Source organism: Lagenorhynchus albirostris, chromosome 5, assembly GCF_949774975.1.
Source record: "Lagenorhynchus albirostris chromosome 5, mLagAlb1.1, whole genome shotgun sequence".
Lineage (NCBI taxonomy): Eukaryota > Metazoa > Chordata > Mammalia > Artiodactyla > Delphinidae > Lagenorhynchus > Lagenorhynchus albirostris.
This window is the reverse complement of record NC_083099.1, coordinates 75,090,395-75,108,535: the sequence shown is the minus strand read 5'-3', so window position 1 is coordinate 75,108,535 and position 18,141 is coordinate 75,090,395. Positions and strand designations below refer to the sequence as shown.

The following is an 18,141-nucleotide window of genomic DNA, read 5'->3' as shown; positions in this document are numbered from 1 at the left end:
AGATTACTTAATCATTTTGACCCTCAGTTTCCTTATCTGTTTAAAAAAAGGAGTAATAGTACCCTCTTCACAGAACTGCTGTGATGATAAAGTGAGATAATTTATGTACTGTGTTTAATACAGTGCTTGGCAGAGAATAGGTACTCAATAAATCTATCTGACAGTATTATTAGGTTTATAATAATGATGACTTCTAGGAATTTCTAGCTTTTTAACTATCCTGAAGTACCTTCCTCTTCCTGGTGCTTTTAAACTAGCAAATCTGACATACTGCTTCTCCTGGTATCCAGCACCTGCAATGATCCTAATGGCTTCATGCCTGCCTGATTTTTAACTTGCTGCTCTGTGTGTTTCTGAACTGTATGTGTATCTGTCTACCTATCCTTCCCCAAAGATTCCCAACTTCAGTACACCCCAGATTTTTTTCCTGGTCCTGGCTTCCATCATGCTTCTGCTCGATAGTTCCTGTGATGACACTTGACTCCCATGTAACACATGAACTAAATCTAACTCACAGGGCCACCAATCTGACTCCTCACTCGTCTATTTTATCTGAACCCCTAAAGCACAGGTTGTCTGTACTACTTGTATAGTTTGTCAAACTGTGAGTCGCGTGATTCACATGTTGATCCAGTCAATAATTATACCTAAACAAGAATGAGACCACTTCAAGAGATTCCCAATTTGTTAAACTAGAAACTTGTCAAAACAAATGGTAAACATTCTTCTTTTAACTACAGACACTATAAACTAACAACACTGTATATGGATTTGAGGGGGAGGGATATTCACACACACAAAATACCTACAATTAATTGAAAACTATGCAATTTTCATTTTAAAGACTCTGATTCTTTATATTTCAGTTCTAAAGTATAACATTTAAATGGAGTTACTTTTCTGGATGACTTCTCTTATCCCCCAAAACAAAATATTTTTTAAAAGTTACAGTATAGTTTTATATGTAGGTATGTATGTATATATGTATATGATTTCTTTTATATCTTCTCTGGGATGTTTTGTTAAATAGTCAAACTTTTATATGTGTTTTATGTTATATCTTTTAATGTGAATTATTAACAGTTTTGCAAAGAAAAAAAAAATGGCTTCTGAAAGCTTTGTTAAACTGGAGAATGTCAGTCACAGCAATCTGAACTTCCCTGCTTAATCTTTCTTGGCAAGCTCTGCCCACGCCAGTGCTGTCTGGCTTCAGCAATCAGAACGCCAGGAGCTCATACTGCAGTAGCCCAACAGTTCCTTCATCTCCACAAAGAGAGTTTAACTAGGTCTGTAACATTTTCTTTTAATAAGACTTCTCCATTATGGCTAATAAACTCTAAGTTAGGGCTTCAAAGTAATGAGAGGTAAACTAATTTTTGACAATAACTGAACCATACTGAAGGAAATACAAAGTGCTGAACAAACCTAGTCAGGGGTGAATCAACATTCTCTCGGACTCCACCTCACTAGCCCAACTAGTTTAAAAAGAAAATAATAATGCTGTTATTCAGCTATTTAACATGGTTGTGAATAAAAGTCATAGTCAAGAGGAAAAGAAGATCAATGCATGTTTTCAGGCGTGAAGAATGCTAACTTAGAAGACAGATTTTTAGAAGACAGATTTTTAAAGTGTTTCTTGCTACATCTGTATCTATAGAATTGTGTATATTCAAGAACTAAAGCCTTAAAAAAGAACATTGTGGGAAAAGAAACCTAATGAATATGTATAATTCTGAATGACTTGGTTTATTTTCAAAATCCCTTTTATTTGGGAGAAAAATCATTTTATAAAAACTTACCTATATATGGAAATAATTTTGTAACATTTTACTAATGAAATAAAAAATAGATTATGAAAAGTGCTATAACTATAAAAAACAGCCATAATTTGCTATAACAGTCACAATATTAGAATAAGTATTCTGTGGCTTACTATTTAAAAGAATTCAGAAAATTAATATAAAATTAAAATACTGAAAACTGTACTTAAGTTGTTACTCCTCAAACCAAAACACCCTACCCGTGGCAATAAGATAGCATTTCCTTAAAGTGGTAACAAAATGACTAGAAAAGAACATGCAACTGGAGATATGTCATTCTAACATTTATTTTACATATGCATTAAAAAATGCTACGAAAAGACACCTTAGATAAAGGTATCTGATCACATAGTAAATCTGCCAGTGACAAATGTTCAACCTTAGCTGTATACCTTACCAGTAATTCTGACCCTAACCAAAATGATCAATTAGGATTATCTTCAACCCTGGCTTCAAGTCCTCATCTTCTCTCCCATATCCCCAAAACATACTCTAAGTAAAGGATGTATAATACATTCACAAAAGATATAAATCTCCCATAATTGCCAAAAATAGCAGTCCCAAGGATATCTGCATTTTGACAGTTTCAGTGCCTTAGGCTAAAGGAACAAAGCTTTAACCAGAAGTTCAGGGATCAGCCTTGGTACTCTCCCCTAAAATGGTATTTCATAGGCTAGCCCAAACAATTAAGTAATAACTTGTCCAGGCTGAGTTAAAAATTTTTTGATTTGGAAACAAAATCAAGCTAGGTTCCTGGTTTTTAAAAGCCACAGAAGATTTCTTTACTGGTAACAAGAGCAGCCAAGCAGGTAATGATTTTTAACCATGTGGCAAATGGAAAAGACAATAGGTTTAGGGGCTGGGAGACTGGAGGTGACAGTATAATGAGACCCAAAAGGATGAGGGAGGCTATAAGGAAAACAAAGGCTGTAAGAACTGGTAGTTCTTCTCACCAAAAAACCTTTGAGGTTCAGTTGATAGGTGACTTATTATTATTTGACAATTTAAAAATGGATAGGGATCAAAAACCACATTCACAGAAAGACAAGACAAGATGAAAAGGCAGAGGGCTAAGTACCAGAGGAAGGAACAACATAAAACCCCAGAAAAACAACTAAATGAAATGGAGATAGGCAATCGTCCAGAAAAAGAATTCAGAATAATGATAGTGAAGATGATCCAGGACCTTGGAAAAAGAATGGAGGCAAAGACAGAGAAGGTGCAAGAAATGTTTAACAAAGACCTAGAAGAATTAAAGAACAAACAGAGATGAACAATACAATAACTGAAATGAAAAATACACTAGAAGGAATCAATAGCAGAATAACTGAGGCAGAAGAACGGATAAGTGACCTGCAAGACAGAATGGTGGAACTCCCTGCGGTGGAACAGAAAAGAGAAAAAAGAATGAAAAGAAATGAAGACAGCCTAAGAGACCTCTGGGACAACATTAAACGCAACAACATTCGCATTATAGGGTTCCCAGAAGGAGAAGAGAGAGAGAAAGGACCCGAGAAAATATTTGAGGAGATTATAGTTGAAAACTTCCCTAACATGGGAAAGGAAAGAGCCAACCAACTCCAGGAAGCGCAGAGAGTCCCATACAGGATAAACCCAAGGAGAAACACGCCGAGACACATAGTAATCAAATTGGCAATAATTAAAGACAAAGAAAAATTATTGAAAGCAGCAAGGGAAAAATAACAAATAACATACAAGGGAAGTCCCATAAGGTTAACAGCTGATTTCTCAGCAGAAACTCTACAAGCCAGAAGGGAGTGGCATGATATACTTAAAGTGATGAAAGAGAAGAACCTTCAACCAAGATTACTCTACCCAGCAAGGATCTCATTCAGATTCCAAGGAGAAATCAAAAGCTTTACAGACAAGCAAAAGCTGAGAGAATTCGGCACCACCAAACCAGCTCTACAACAAATGCTAAAGGAACTTCTCTAAGTGGGAAACACAAGAGGAAGAAAATGACCTACAAAAACAAATCCAAAACGATTAAGAAAATGGTCATAGGAACAAACATATTATTACCTTAAACGTGAATGGATTAAATGCTCTAACCAAAAGACACAGGCTTGCTGAATGGATACAATATGCTGTCTACAATGGACCCACTTCAGACCTAGGGACACATACAGACTGAAAGTGAGGGGATGGAAAAAGATATTCCATGCAAATGGAAATCCAAAGAAAGCTGAAGTAGAAATACTCATACAAGATGAAAGAGACTTTAAAATAAAGAATGTTACAAGAGAAAAGGAAGGACACTACGTAATGATCAAGGGATCAATTCAAGAAGAAGATATAACAATTATAAACATATATGCACTCAACGTAGGAGCACCTCAATACATAAGGCAATCACTAACAGCTCTAAAAGAGGAAATCGACAGTGACACAATAATAGTGGGGGACTTCAACACCTCACTTACACCAATGGACAGATCCTCCACACAGAAAATTAATAAGGAAACACAAGCTTTAAATGACACAACAGACCACATAGATTTAATTGATATTTATAGGACATTCCATCCCAAAACAGCAGATTACACTTTCTTCTCAAGTGTGCACAGAACATTCTCCAGGATAGATCACATCTTGGGGCACAAATCAAGCCTCAGTACATTTAAGAAAACTGAAATCATATAAAGCATCTTTTCTGACCACAATGCTATGAAATTAGAAATCAATTACAGGGAAAACAACGTAAAATACACAAACACATGAAGGCTAAACAATACTAAATAACCAAGAGATCACTGAAGAAATCAAAGAGGAAATCAAAAAATACCTAGAGACAGGGGCTTCCCTGGTGGTGCAGTGGTTTAGAGTCCACCTGCTAATGCAGGGGACACGGGTTTGTGCCCTGGTCTGGGAAGATCCCACATGCCGCGGAGCGGCTAGGCCCGTGAGCCATGGCCACTGAGCCTGCGAGTCCGGAGCCTGTGCTCCGCAACGGGAGAGGCCACAACAGTGAAAGGCCCGCATACCGCAAAAAAAAAAAAACAACCTAGAGACAAATGACAATGAAAACACGACGATCCAAAACCTATGGGATGCAGCAAAGGAAGTTCTAAGAGGGAAGTTTATAGCAAAACCAGCCTATCTCAAGAAACAAGAAAAATCTCAAATAAACAATCTAACCTTATACCTAAAGGAACTAGAGCAAGAAGAACAAACAAAACCCAAAGTTAGCAGAAGGAAAGAAATCATAAACATCAGAGCAGAAATAAATGAAACAGAAACAAAGAAAACAATAGCAAAGATCAACAAAACTAAAAGCTGGTTCTTTGAGAAGATAAACAAAATTGATAAACCATTAGCCAGACTCATCAAGAAAAAGAGGGAGAGGACTCATATCAATAAAATTAGAAATGAAAAAGGAGCAGTTACAACAGACACCACAGAAATACAAAGCATCCTAGGAGACTACTACAAGCAACTCTATGCCAATAAAATGGACAACCTGGAAGAAATGGACAAATTCTGAGAAAGGTATAACCTTCCAAGACTGAACCAGGAAGAAATAGAAAATATGAACAGACCAATCACAAGTAATGAAATTGAAACCGTGATTAAAAAGCTTCCAACAAACAAAAGTCCAGAACCAGATGGCTTCACAGGTGAATTCTATCAAACATTTAGAGAAGAGCTAACACCCATCCTTCTCGAACTCTTCCAAAATATTGCAGAGGAAGGAACACTCCCAAACTCATTCTATGAGGCCACCATCACCCTGATACAGACAAAAATACTACAAAGAAAGAAAATTACAGACCAATATCACTGATGAATATAGATGCAAAAATCCTCAACAAAATACTAGCAAACAGAATCCAACAACACATTAAAAGGATCATACACCATGATCAAGTGGGATTTATCCCAGGCATGCAAAGATTCTTCAATATATGCAAATCAATCAATGTGATACATCACATTTACAAACTGAAGAATAAAAACCATATGATCATCTCAACAGATACAGAAAAAGCTTTTCACAAAATTCAACACCCATTTTGATAAAAATTCTCCAGAAAGTGGGCATGGGGGGAACCTACCTCAACATAATAAAGGCCATATATGACAAACCCACAGCAAACATCATTCTCAGTGGTGAAAAACTGAAAGCATTTCCTCTAAGATCAGGAACAAGACAAGGATGTCCACTCTCACCACTCTTATTCAACAAAGTTTTGGAAGTCCTAGCCATGGCAATCAGAGAAGAAAAAGAAATAAAAGGAATACAAATTGGAAAAGAAGAAGAAAAACTGTCACTGTTTGCAGATGAAATGATAGTATACATAGAGAATCCTAAAGATGCCACCAGAAAACTACTAGAGCTAATCAATGAATTTGGTAAAGTTGCAGGATACAAAATTAATGCACAGAAATCTCCTGCATTCCTATACACTAATGATGAAAAATCTGAAAGAGAAATTAAGGAAACACTCCCATTTACCACTGCAACAAGAAGAATAAAATACCTAGGAATATACCTACCTAGGGAGACAAAAGACCTGTTTGCAGAAAACTATAAGACACTGATAAAAGAACAGTCAACAAAACAAAGAACAATTAAAGGTGATATCAACAGATGGAGAGATATACCATGTTCTTGGATTGGAAGAATCGATATTGTGAAAATGACTATACTACCCAAAGCAATCTACAGGTTCAATGCAATCCCTATCAAATTACCAATGGCATTTTTTACAGAACAAGAACAAAAAGGCTTAAAATTTGTATGGAGACACAAAAGACCCCGAATAGGCAAAGCAATCTTGAGAGAAAAAAACGGAGCTAGAGGAATCAGACTCCCTGACTTCAGACTATACTACAAAGCTTCAGTAATCAAGACAATATGGCTTCCACCCCTTTTAGATGTTACTAAACCCACAAGGAAGGCTAAGTCGTAACTGGCTTACTGGTAGAGCAAGAAAAACTCAAAAAGGCAAACGATATCGTTCTGCTTCTAGTCCCATTCTTCATAGTTAGTGATTTCACATTGTGTGGTCTGGAGTCGCAGAGACTTGAGCTGGAATCTTGGCTCCACCATATACTAGATTATATAAATTTCGGTAAGTTTCTTAACTTCTGTGTGCATCCTACTTCTTCTTCATCTAAAAAATGGGGATAGTAATAGCGCCTCCCTTTCAAGGTTAATGAGGACTAAATGAGACATTTAACAAAACATTTAGCACAATATCCGGTCTTAGTAAATTCTCAATAAACATTAACTACCCAATATAACCTGTTGAAATCCAAGATACCCCATGGCTTAGCATAATTATTTTTCCAAACTAATATTACAAAATTGTGACCAGCACTGTAAAAATGAATTTACTGCTAGAATTTACTGCTAGAACTGAAAAGAAAACAGCAGAGCGCAATAAGTCAAGTATTGTTCTGAAAATCTTTTTTCAGACTCAGACACACATTCTTTCTCTCTCTCCCCACCCCCCTCAACTGAGCCTCCCACAGTTTTTCTCTGTTGCCTTCACTATGTAGTCTTCAAAAGACTGCACATCTGGCTCTTCTTCAGGGCACAAGAGCATTTTGTATAAAACTCTACAACACTTACTACACTTGGCTTGTTTATACGTATATCTCTCCCATTAGAATGTAAATTCCAACATCACTAATTATTAGAGAAATGCAAATCAAAACTACAATGAGGTCCACCTCACACCAGTCAGAATGGTCGCCATCAAAAATCAACAAACAATAAATGCTGGCGAGGGTGTGGAGAAAAGGGAACCCTCCTATACTGTTGGTGGGAATGTAAATTGGTGTAGCCACTACGGAGAACAGTATGGAGGTTCCTTAAAAAGCTGAAAATATCAGGGTGATGGTGGCCTCGTACGATGAGTTTGGGAGTGTTGCTCCCTCACATATACCATGTTCTTGGATTGGAAGAATCAACATAGTGAAAATGACTCTACTACCCAAAGCAATCTACAGATTCAATGCAATCCCCTATCAAACTACCACTGGCATTTTTCACAGAACTAGAACAAAAAAATCTTAAAATTTGTATGGAGATACAAAAGACCCCGAATAGCCAAAGCAGTCTTGAGGGAAAAAAACAGAGCTGGAGGAATCAGACTCCCTGACTTCAGACTATACTACAAAGCTACAGTAATCAACACAGTATGGTACTGCCACAAAAACAGAAATATAGATCAATGGAACAAGATAGAAAGCCCAGAGATAAACCCACGCACATATGGTCACCTTATCTTTGATAAAGAAGGCAAGAATATACAGTGGAGAAAAGACAGCCTCTTCAATAAGTGGTGCTTGGAAAACTGGACAGATACATGTAAAAGTATGCAATTAGAACACTCCCTAACACCATACACAAAAATAAACTTAAGGGCTTCCCTGGTGGCGCAGTGGTTGAGAGTCTGCCTGCCGATGCAGGAGACACGGGTTCGTGCCCCGGTCTGGGAAGATCCCACATGCCGCAGAGCAGCTGGGCCCATGAGTCGTGGCTGTTGAGCCTGTGCGTCTGGAGCCTGTGCTCCGCAACGGGAGAGGCCACAGCAGTGAGAGGCCCACGTACCACAAAAAAAAAAAAAAATAAAAAAAAAATAAAAAATAAAAATAAAATAAAAAAACTCAAAATGGATTAAAGACCTAAATGTAAGGCCAGACACTATCAAACTCTTGGAGGAAAACATAGGCGGAACACCCTATGACATAAATCACAGCAAGATCCTTTTTGACCCACCTCCTACAGAAATGGAAATTAAAAAAATAAATGGGACCTAATGAAACTTAAAAGCTTTGGCATAGCAAAGGAAACCATAAACAAGACCAAAAGACAACCCTCAGAATGGGAGAAAATATTTGCAAATGAAGCAACTGACAAAGGATTAATCTCCAAAATTTATAAGCAGCTCATGCAGCTCAATATCAAAAAAACAAACAACACAATCCAAAAATGGGCAGAAGACCTAAATAGACATTTATCCAAAGAAGATATACAGACTGCAAAAAAACACATGAAAGAATGCTCAACATCATTAATCATTAGAGAAATGCAAATCAAAACTACAATGAGATTTTCATCTCACACCGGTCAGAATGGCCATCATCAAAAAATCTACAAACAAAAAAAAAACAAAAAAAAAACAAACAAACAAACAAAAAAATCTACAAACAATGGATGCTGGAGAGGGTGTGGAGAAAAGGGAACCCTCTAGCACTGTTGGTGGGAATGTGAATTGATACAGCCACTATGGAGAACAGTATGGAGGTTCCTTATAAAACTAAAAATAGAACTACCATACGACCCAGCAATCCCACTACTGGGCATATACCCTGAAAAATCCATAATTCAAAAAGTCATGTACCAAAATGTTCATTGCAGCTCTATTTACAATAGCCAGGACATGGAAGCAACCTAAGTGTCCATCAACAGATGAATGGATAAAGAAGATGTGGCACATATATACAATGGAATATTACTCAGCCATAAAAAGAAACGAAATGGAGTTATTTGTAGTGAGGTGGATGGACCTAGAGTCTGTCATACAGAGTGAAGTAAGTCAAAGAGAAAAACAAATACCATATGCTAACACATATATATGGAATTTAAGGGGAAAAAAAAAAAGGACATGAAGAACGTAGGGGCAAGATGGGAATAAAGACACAGACCTACTAGAGAATGGACTTGAGGATATGGGTAGGGGGAAGGGTAAGCTGTGACAAAGTGAGAGAGTGGCATGGACATATATACACTACCAAACGTAAAACAGATACCTAGTGGGAAGCAGCCGCATAGCACAGGGAGATCAGCTCGGTGCTTTGTGACCACCTAGAGGGGTGGGATAGGGAGGGTGGGAGGAAGACGCAAGAGGGAGGGGATATGGGGATATATGTATATGTATAGCTGGTTCACTTTGTTATAAAGCAGAAACTAACACACCATTGTAAAGCAATTATACTCCAATAAAAATACTAAAAAAAAGAAAATAGAACTACCATAAGACCCAGCAATTCCACTACTAGGTGTATACCCAGAGAAAAATCATAGTTCGAAAAGATACATTCACCCCAATGTTCACTGCAGCACTATTTACAATAGCCAGGACATGGAAGCAACCTAAATGTCCATCAACAGAAGAATGGATAAAGATGTGGTACATACACACAATGGAATATTACTCAGCCACAAAAAAGAACAAAATGCCATTTGCAGCAACATGGATGGACCTAGAGACTGTCATACTAAGTGAAGTAAGTCAGACACAGAAAGACAAATATCATGATATTGCTTATATGTGCAATCTAAAAAAAGGGGTACAAATGAACTTATTTACAAAACAGAAGTAGAGTCACAGATGTAGAAAACAAACGGTTACCAGGGGATTTGGTGGGGGTGGGGTGGATAAATTGGGAGACTGGGATTGACATAAACACACTACTATATATAAAATAGATAACTAATAAACACCTACTGTATAGCACAGGGAACTCTACTCAGTACTCTGTAATGGCCTATATGGGAAAAGAATCTAAAAAAAGAGTGGATATATGTATATGTATAACTGATTCACTTTGTTGTACACCTGAAACTAACAAAACATTGTACATCAACTATACTCCAATAAAAATTTTTTTTAAAAAGGTGAACTCCAAGGAAACTGCCTTTTATTACCTATTTCTGGTACATGAAAAATACTGCCAGCTCAGTAAAATTTGTTGAATGAGTGATTAAATCATCAAAATCTAATAGGTATTAAAAAATACAAAACATTTAACTGTTTTCATTTATCATTATCTGATTGGCTTTTATTATTGTATAAACTTTAAATTTACCTATAAGTCACAAAAAAATCAATAAAATTGGGACCTCCCTGGTGGTCCAGTGGTAAAGAATCCACCTTCCAATGCAGAGGACGCGGGTTTGATCCCTGATCAGGGAACTAAGATCCCACGTGCCACGGGGGCAACTAAGCACTCATGCCACAACTAGAAAGAAGCCCCTGTGCCAAAACAAAGAGCTCACATGCCTCAACGAAGATCCCGCATGCCACAGCTAAGACCCAACACAGCCAAAAAAAAAAATAGAATATTAAAAAAAAATAACAGGACTTAAAAAAAAAAAATCAATACCGTTGTTCTTCCTCCCAAGTGCCTTGTATACTCCCATCTAGAAATGGTGAAAAATGTTTACTTAAGAAACTGAAATGGGTGGTGTGCATAATGATCTTTGAAAAGTAGAACATCAAAGCATACAGATGTGCTACACAGCTGAAGTTTTATTTAGGAGACTAGCCATGTTCATGTTTGTTAGGGGCCAATAAAGTTAAGGAAAGTTTATTAGGCAGAAAAGCTTGCTTCCTCTATATGACAAACTGTCCAAAGATCCCCTTTCACAGGTACTGTAGGTACCATGAGAACACATCTAAATAACAACACTGGGCAGGTACTTGCTTGACTACTTAATATAGAGATATATGAAGAACCTTAATATTTTCAATATTCATATATTATCACCATCATTTTCAATTCTATTTAAATGTAAGAACCAAAGTTATACAAATTTACCAACTCTTTTATTCCATCACAAAAAGGCAAAATACTGGAAATAAATTCTAAAGAAACACTTTTCATCATGCTTAGAGATGTCAAAAGTTGACAGTTTACTAAATCAAAGTTACATATAAAACTTGGTTTTACGTTCGTCAAAAAAAAAAAAAAGAATAAATGCAACTAAATGTTTGCTCTAAAATGAGGCTCAACTTTTAAAGGTATGGGTTCCTTTATAGTGATCTTCCAAAATATTTGTTTCTAAATCTTTAACAACTTGACTTAAAAATTGGAAGTTTACAATTTATAAGGTTATAACTCTCTTGATATAGTAAGCTATATACGTGAAACTGTAAGGGGGAAAAAAGTGGTATCGCTATTTTAGGACTCAGGCACTTTGCTTCATCCCCCTGGCTAATTACTGCAAATGATATTTTTACCTACGCTAAACTTGTTAAACATCTAAGGAAACAGCTATTTCACAAAAATTTCTTTCCATTTGTCACTTTAAACATATTTTAAGCTATTATGAAACTCTATTTCAAAGTAATTTATTAGGCTCAGATATTAAGTCAAGTCCTACAGTTAATACTGATTTACTGAAGGAAGAAAAAAGACAAGCTGTGATAAATACTCTTAAGAAACAAAACTGACAAAAGTTGCAACAAGTTGTTGCTCCTTATTAAAAATTCTTCCCTATATTTGAAATGGTAATTTTAATGACCCTAGTAAGGGAGGCAACACTCACCAGTATGAATCTTCTCATGTCTCTGTAGCAGGTACTTCTGTATGAAACGCATGTCACATTGACTACATTGAAATGGTTTTTCACCTTAAAATAATTTCACATCCACAAATTAGTTACTGGATAAAACACAGTTTATAGTTACTATTTTTGAAGAAAGAGAAATCTTAGAAGCCCAAATTCTGGAAATTCCAAATTATCCACACAAAGTTTTTATACTATTCATTAACAGAATTTTATTTCCTCTCAATTTCCTCCCCAAGATTTAAAAATTCACATTCTCACAACCTCACAAAAATGAGATTAAATCTTTCAAGGGAAAAAGAAGTAAATAAATAAAGCAATTTAAAATAGAATTTAAAAATCACAAGGCTAGTAAGGACTCTACAGGTTACCAAGTGTGTCTTAAACATCTCTTCTTTTTATCTGGCGGAAGATCCACCCACCTTGTTCTCCCTGGCTAACCACCACTTTATGCCCTTTCACTTATTTTCTCCAGAACCTTCAGAACTTTCTAAACATCCCCTTAAAAAAAAACTAATCCTGTCTCTTCAAACGTTCCCTCTCTGTTGGAGCCTTTCCTTTCAGTAGTCTACCCTATGTCTCAAATTCTTCACCACCCACTTGTCCTTTAATCCTTATACTCTGCTTTCTGAAAAGCTTACTCATGATCTCCCTGCTATTTATTCTAATGGTTTGTTCTCAGCTCTCAGGTCTCTCTCTATCCTCTCAGAAGGCTGTGTGCTATGGTTGATCCTACCCTCCTTGGAATTCTCTTTGGGCTTCTGGAACACTGTATTTTATCAGTTCATCAAATCTACCTTATTACTGTGTCTCCCTACCCACCCCCCCTTAACTCAACGTACATGTCTAGTAATCTTTCCCCAAAGATCTGTGATCAGGTCTTTAGTTCTGATCTCCACAACTTCATGTTATTTTTTTATATTTGATTCCCAAATTCATATTTCAAACTCCATCTGGACATCTTACATAGAAAAATAAATGCTGACAGGCTTTTAATAGTTCATTCTTTGACTGTTTCTCTAGCTAAAAAGAACACATTAAGCCAGATAAACATTCAATTAAGACTAATTTTGCACATCTATACTAATTGTTTTCTCATTTAAAGTTTCTCCTGCTTTCCTTCTTACATCCTGGCCTATGAAGTCTCTGATTTGAAATGCCAGGTTACCTAAAGCCTTAGAAATGAATGACATTTACAAGAAGATGAAAATAGCAAAGATAATAATTTTAATGGCCATAAGCCCACTTTAATTCAAGAAATACCTGTATGAATGAAGACATGTCTCTGTAAGTGATAGTTCGTTCTAAAGGCAGCATTGCAGTGCTCACAAACGTGAGATTTAGGGGTTTTCAAACCAAGTGATCCATCCTCATTTATTGTAAGGATCTGGTTTTAAAAAAAAAAAGGCGAAACAAAAGAAAGAAATTTTTAAAACGTAATACTAATTTATAAAACAGATAATGCCTTTTAATGCAAACAATGGTCACCAGAAACTATGAAATATTTTTTCCTAAATAATCTTGAGAGGGCTATTAGAATAATGTTACCATTAATTTTAAGAAAGTACAATGTGACTCAGTATGGGTAAAAATCACTAATAAAACCTTGGAAGCTGGTTAGGTAAGATCTCAGCACTCTGCTCCCTCCTCTCCAAACCTGATGTCTAGTAGAGTCCCCTAAGTGTTCTCTGCTAGGGTGAGTATAGCTTTATTTTCAATTTCAAAATATCACATATGCAGGACAAAAGTCTTATGTTTTAGACATGGCGTAAATATCAATCAAATAGCACTGGTTAAATAAATCATGGAAAATGAATACAATTTAATATCATGTGGCTGTAAAATAAAACGAGAAAGCTCTCTATATACTTACATAGAAAGAGCTCGAGGATTTATTCTTAAGTAAGAAAAAAAGCAAGGTCCAGAATCTAGTATATAATTTTGCTAATTTTGTATACAAGATAGTACATATAGCAATATATATTTGTTTGCATATGCATAAAAACTATTTGAGAACGATATACATAAAATGTATATAACCTTGGTTGTCATGGCTGGGGAACTTGGCATATAGGAGATATGGCAGGAGGGAGGTTTTACACTGTACATACTTAAAACATTTTTCTGAACCATACAAACGCTTACTTATTACGTTCTCCTTTTTCTTTCTTCTTAAAGAAGAAAAAAAGAAAACTAACTTTTTAAGTCATCCTAGAACTGAATTTTGAGTCTGGTTCAGTTTAGGACCTCTAAGGTTATTCTAGGACTACTAAACTATTGTTAAGCATATTCCTTAATAAATGAGAGTGGGTATGGGGAAGGAAGACAGGTGACAAAAGACATCAACCTTGTCTGCCTGTGCTTCCTGTGGTCGAGAATATCTTGGGCCAGGTCTGGACAGTTCCAGAGAGAAGCTCACCTTTGGGCTTCATGTATTCCAGTTTATCAACCATTTGTCCAACATGCAACATTTAAACTGCCTCTTCTCACCAGACACATGGCAGAGTGAAAATAACAAATAATCCCTTTTTTCATTATTGAGGAGAGAAGAAAGATGACAAAATATGATGTGAAGATAAGAAGCAGAGAAATCTAGGAGGTAAGATCAGGAGGAATATAGCAAGTGAGAGGGAAACAGTATTGGAGGTGGGGGCATACAGAGTGGGAGCCAAGAAACTGTGTACCACACAGGGTAGAGAAATCTAGCAAACATCTTACAAAATACAAAGTCCTGTGGAAACTGATTAGGGCCTGTAAATACACAGCTATGACCCCCTTCCCAAAACCTAGAAAGAGGGAGTAAGTAAGGAAAAAGGGCTTTAATTTTTTTAAAACAATTTTTTACTTTAAATTCAGGAAGACAATTCAGCCTATACTGTATGTAAATCAACGGTATTTATTATGCAAATTATACAGGGCATGTGGGTTCTGGGCAAACTGCCAATGTGGTCAACAATGCTTCAAAGTCTATGTACCAAAGTCACAGAGGGAAACATTTGGCAGGAGAATGCAAGTGGGTGTCACAGCTTCCTGAAGAGTCAGTGAGAACAGAAAGTTTCATCTCTGGTCAGTCAGTCTAAAATTTTTTCAACCCCTCCAAGTCACAAAATAATATTCAAGTTAACAATGTGTAAAACAAACGAACAAAAAACCCACAAAATCTTTTAAAACATGATTCAAAATATTTCCAACATAAAATAAGTAACAAAAAGATGTTAAACATTTTATACGAAACAGAATAAAAACAAGATAGCACCAGGTATTTTTTCACATATGTTGATAACAAATAAGAAGATCCAAGTGCCAAAAACATGGCAACTCAATAGCTTTCTGTGGCATAGCAACTGCAAGGAAAGGCTTTGTAAGGAACAAATCCGGCCCAAGTTACTTAATGTGAAACGGATGTAATCCTTGACTATACAAAGCCCTTTTATGAAGAGTTAAGGAGTTCTAGGTCATTGTTTTCTGGCACTGGGGGTAATGCTGCCTTTCACTGTGGACTCAAGCCTTAATTCAAGGTGGATTTTATGGATGAAACAGCAAACACTGACTTGTGAATAAGCAGACTGAAAAATCTAGCATATTTGTAAGTTCAATGACACAAAAATCAAATTGTTGAACATTTTGTATTTAATTTTATATTAATTTTTTTCTTTTCTTAGGCCAGGGTAACACACATCTTTGTATCAATATAAAAGAAAATTATCTTGCCTCAGAAGAACACCAGTGGCTCTTCCAATTTATAATGTTTTAAATATAACCGACAGATCTTGTCTGTTTTACTCACCACTATAACCCCAGTACCCAAACGGTATCATAGTGAAACTCTATAAATGTCTGTTGATATGGCTGCCTACTACCCATACCAAACATCCTCACAGCTTACCACTCTATTCTTTGTAAAACTTGCTGCAAATTCACTAAGTAGTAACATAGTGAAATGGCTATGTAAAGAACAAAGTTCCTTGGTGGAACAGAAATGGCTCATTAATACAGGTAAAATTATCTTCCTTGGTATAGACTTGGTTTCTTTTCCTGTTCACATCCTTTCCAGATCTTTTAGTAAAATGTGATCTACCAGGTAAGTGGATTTGCCTGAGATTAGCAGGCTTACTTGCTACGAGTACCATAAAATGTTTTTGCTTTTCTTTTTCCCTTCAACATATGAGCACCATTACAACGGAAGAATTTGAAATTTCCAAGTTTAAACCCTAAGGTGCCTGCTATAATATCTCCACATGATTTGTCTTGACTCCTGTCACTGCTGCTTTTGGAGAAATATGGTACGTTATAAAGATCAAGCAACCGGGCTTCATCAAGAGTAAAGAAATTAGTAATAGTCTAAACAATACTCAGCATACTTGATTTTTTTCCTTAACTGTTTCATAAGTTTAAAACAGAATTTTTCAGTAGAATATTTCAATACCAAATGGAACTCCTCAATTAATCTTCTTTCTTAACCTCACGGTCCATTAGCAGATACATTTTTTGTTCTGAGCCAAATCTGTTCCCAGCTAGCTATCTATATACATAGCAATGCCTATGTTAAATAATATACCAATTTTCATCCAACGAAGCACTAACCTCTGCCTATTCAATTTAGAGATTTTTGACTCCTCAAGGGTCACTGCCACCAAATAACTGAAACTTGACACCCGTCAGTGAGAAAGTTTTATTCTCTTAAAAGGCAGATGTGATTTTCCCCACTCTATGTATACTATGTACTATTGAAATTGTTAAAGCATATTTTAAACTAATGATTATAAGTTTTATCATACATTCTTAAATCAATTTCTAAACCACCAAAACCCCAAAAACAATTTGGAGGAGACAGTTTAAAATTCTCACCTATTATGAGCTGTTTTACTGCAACTGAGGGTGGGGAGTGAGATCTAAAGTTCACTTTACTCTCCAAATCCAACTAGAAATGGAAGAAGAGTGCACGCCCAAAGACATACAACAAAATAACAAAGTAGCCCAAAGCAAGAACCACCTAAACATCCTGACCATCCTACTTATCGTTAATATCCCACCTCACGTTGTCACTTTCTTTCATTCTCCATGATTTTTACTGTCTCTCAGCATTTGATTTTACTTATTAACAAATTTCATTTCTAAATGGCAAGCTTTTGCCAGTGCTAGAACATGAAATTCACTATATCATAAGCATGGTATATATAACATGATATCAATAACTGATGTTCAGGAGAATGACCCTGAGCCTTAGAAAAGGTTATTTCTCTCATATTTCCTAAATATCAGGCAAAGAAGCATGTGAATTTTTTAAAAGGAAGGTTTACATCCAAATATTTTTTAAAAATTAGGGTTTGATTCTGTGGAAAAATTATTTACCCAGAATACAAAATTCCCTGGAGAAATTAGATAAATAAAATACTAATACTTTTTGTTTTTAACTAATTTTCTTCTTCGTTTTTCTCTTAAGTACTATTCCTTATTTCCATCCCCATTCTTACAATCAGTTATTTACCGTAAGGCTACTCCTTCCACAATCAAGCTAACATGTAGGAGAAAGCTTGACAAATAGCTAGTATATCTATTTCTCTCCTTCTTTCAATTAAATTTTCCTCATTTTAAATCACTCAATTTAGAATCTTTTTGATACTAAAATCACTAATCTTTTCTGGGAACCAGTGGTGTATAATAAATTGCTGGGAATGGATTCTCTATATAATTCATAATCTATTTGATTTGTGGGACAGGCTCTTCCTTCCTGAGTTCAGCACAACTCTGAAAAATCAATTTCTACTCAGACCACCTATAGTGTTATAACAAAAAACCCAGTTCCTTTCTTCAGTACCTGATAAGAGATCCTGGCACATAACAGGCACTCAAATTATTTGCTGAGAGAATGAAAAAGGAGATACATTTCAGAATAAGGTAATCAAAAAGCACTCTGCTCTACCTCATTCTATTACTAAAGAGTTTGAAAAGACCTATAAAGCATATATAATACTGGATTAAGATAATATTGTT

General features: G+C 35.9%; 1 protein-coding gene across 7 annotated transcripts in view; it reads right to left on the bottom strand.

Moving 5' to 3' along the window:
• Positions 1 to 18,141, bottom strand: part of ZNF148 (zinc finger protein 148) — a 155,472-nt gene that overhangs the window by 26,187 nt on the left and 111,144 nt on the right. For all 7 annotated transcript variants that reach the window (XM_060149302.1, XM_060149297.1, XM_060149303.1 and 4 more), the window contains 2 exons: positions 13,411 to 13,534; positions 12,127 to 12,210 (listed from right to left, as the gene is read on the bottom strand). In XM_060149302.1, the coding sequence (XP_060005285.1) occupies positions 12,127 to 12,210; positions 13,411 to 13,534 (208 nt within the window). The remainder of the gene's footprint in view (positions 1 to 12,126; positions 12,211 to 13,410; positions 13,535 to 18,141) is intronic.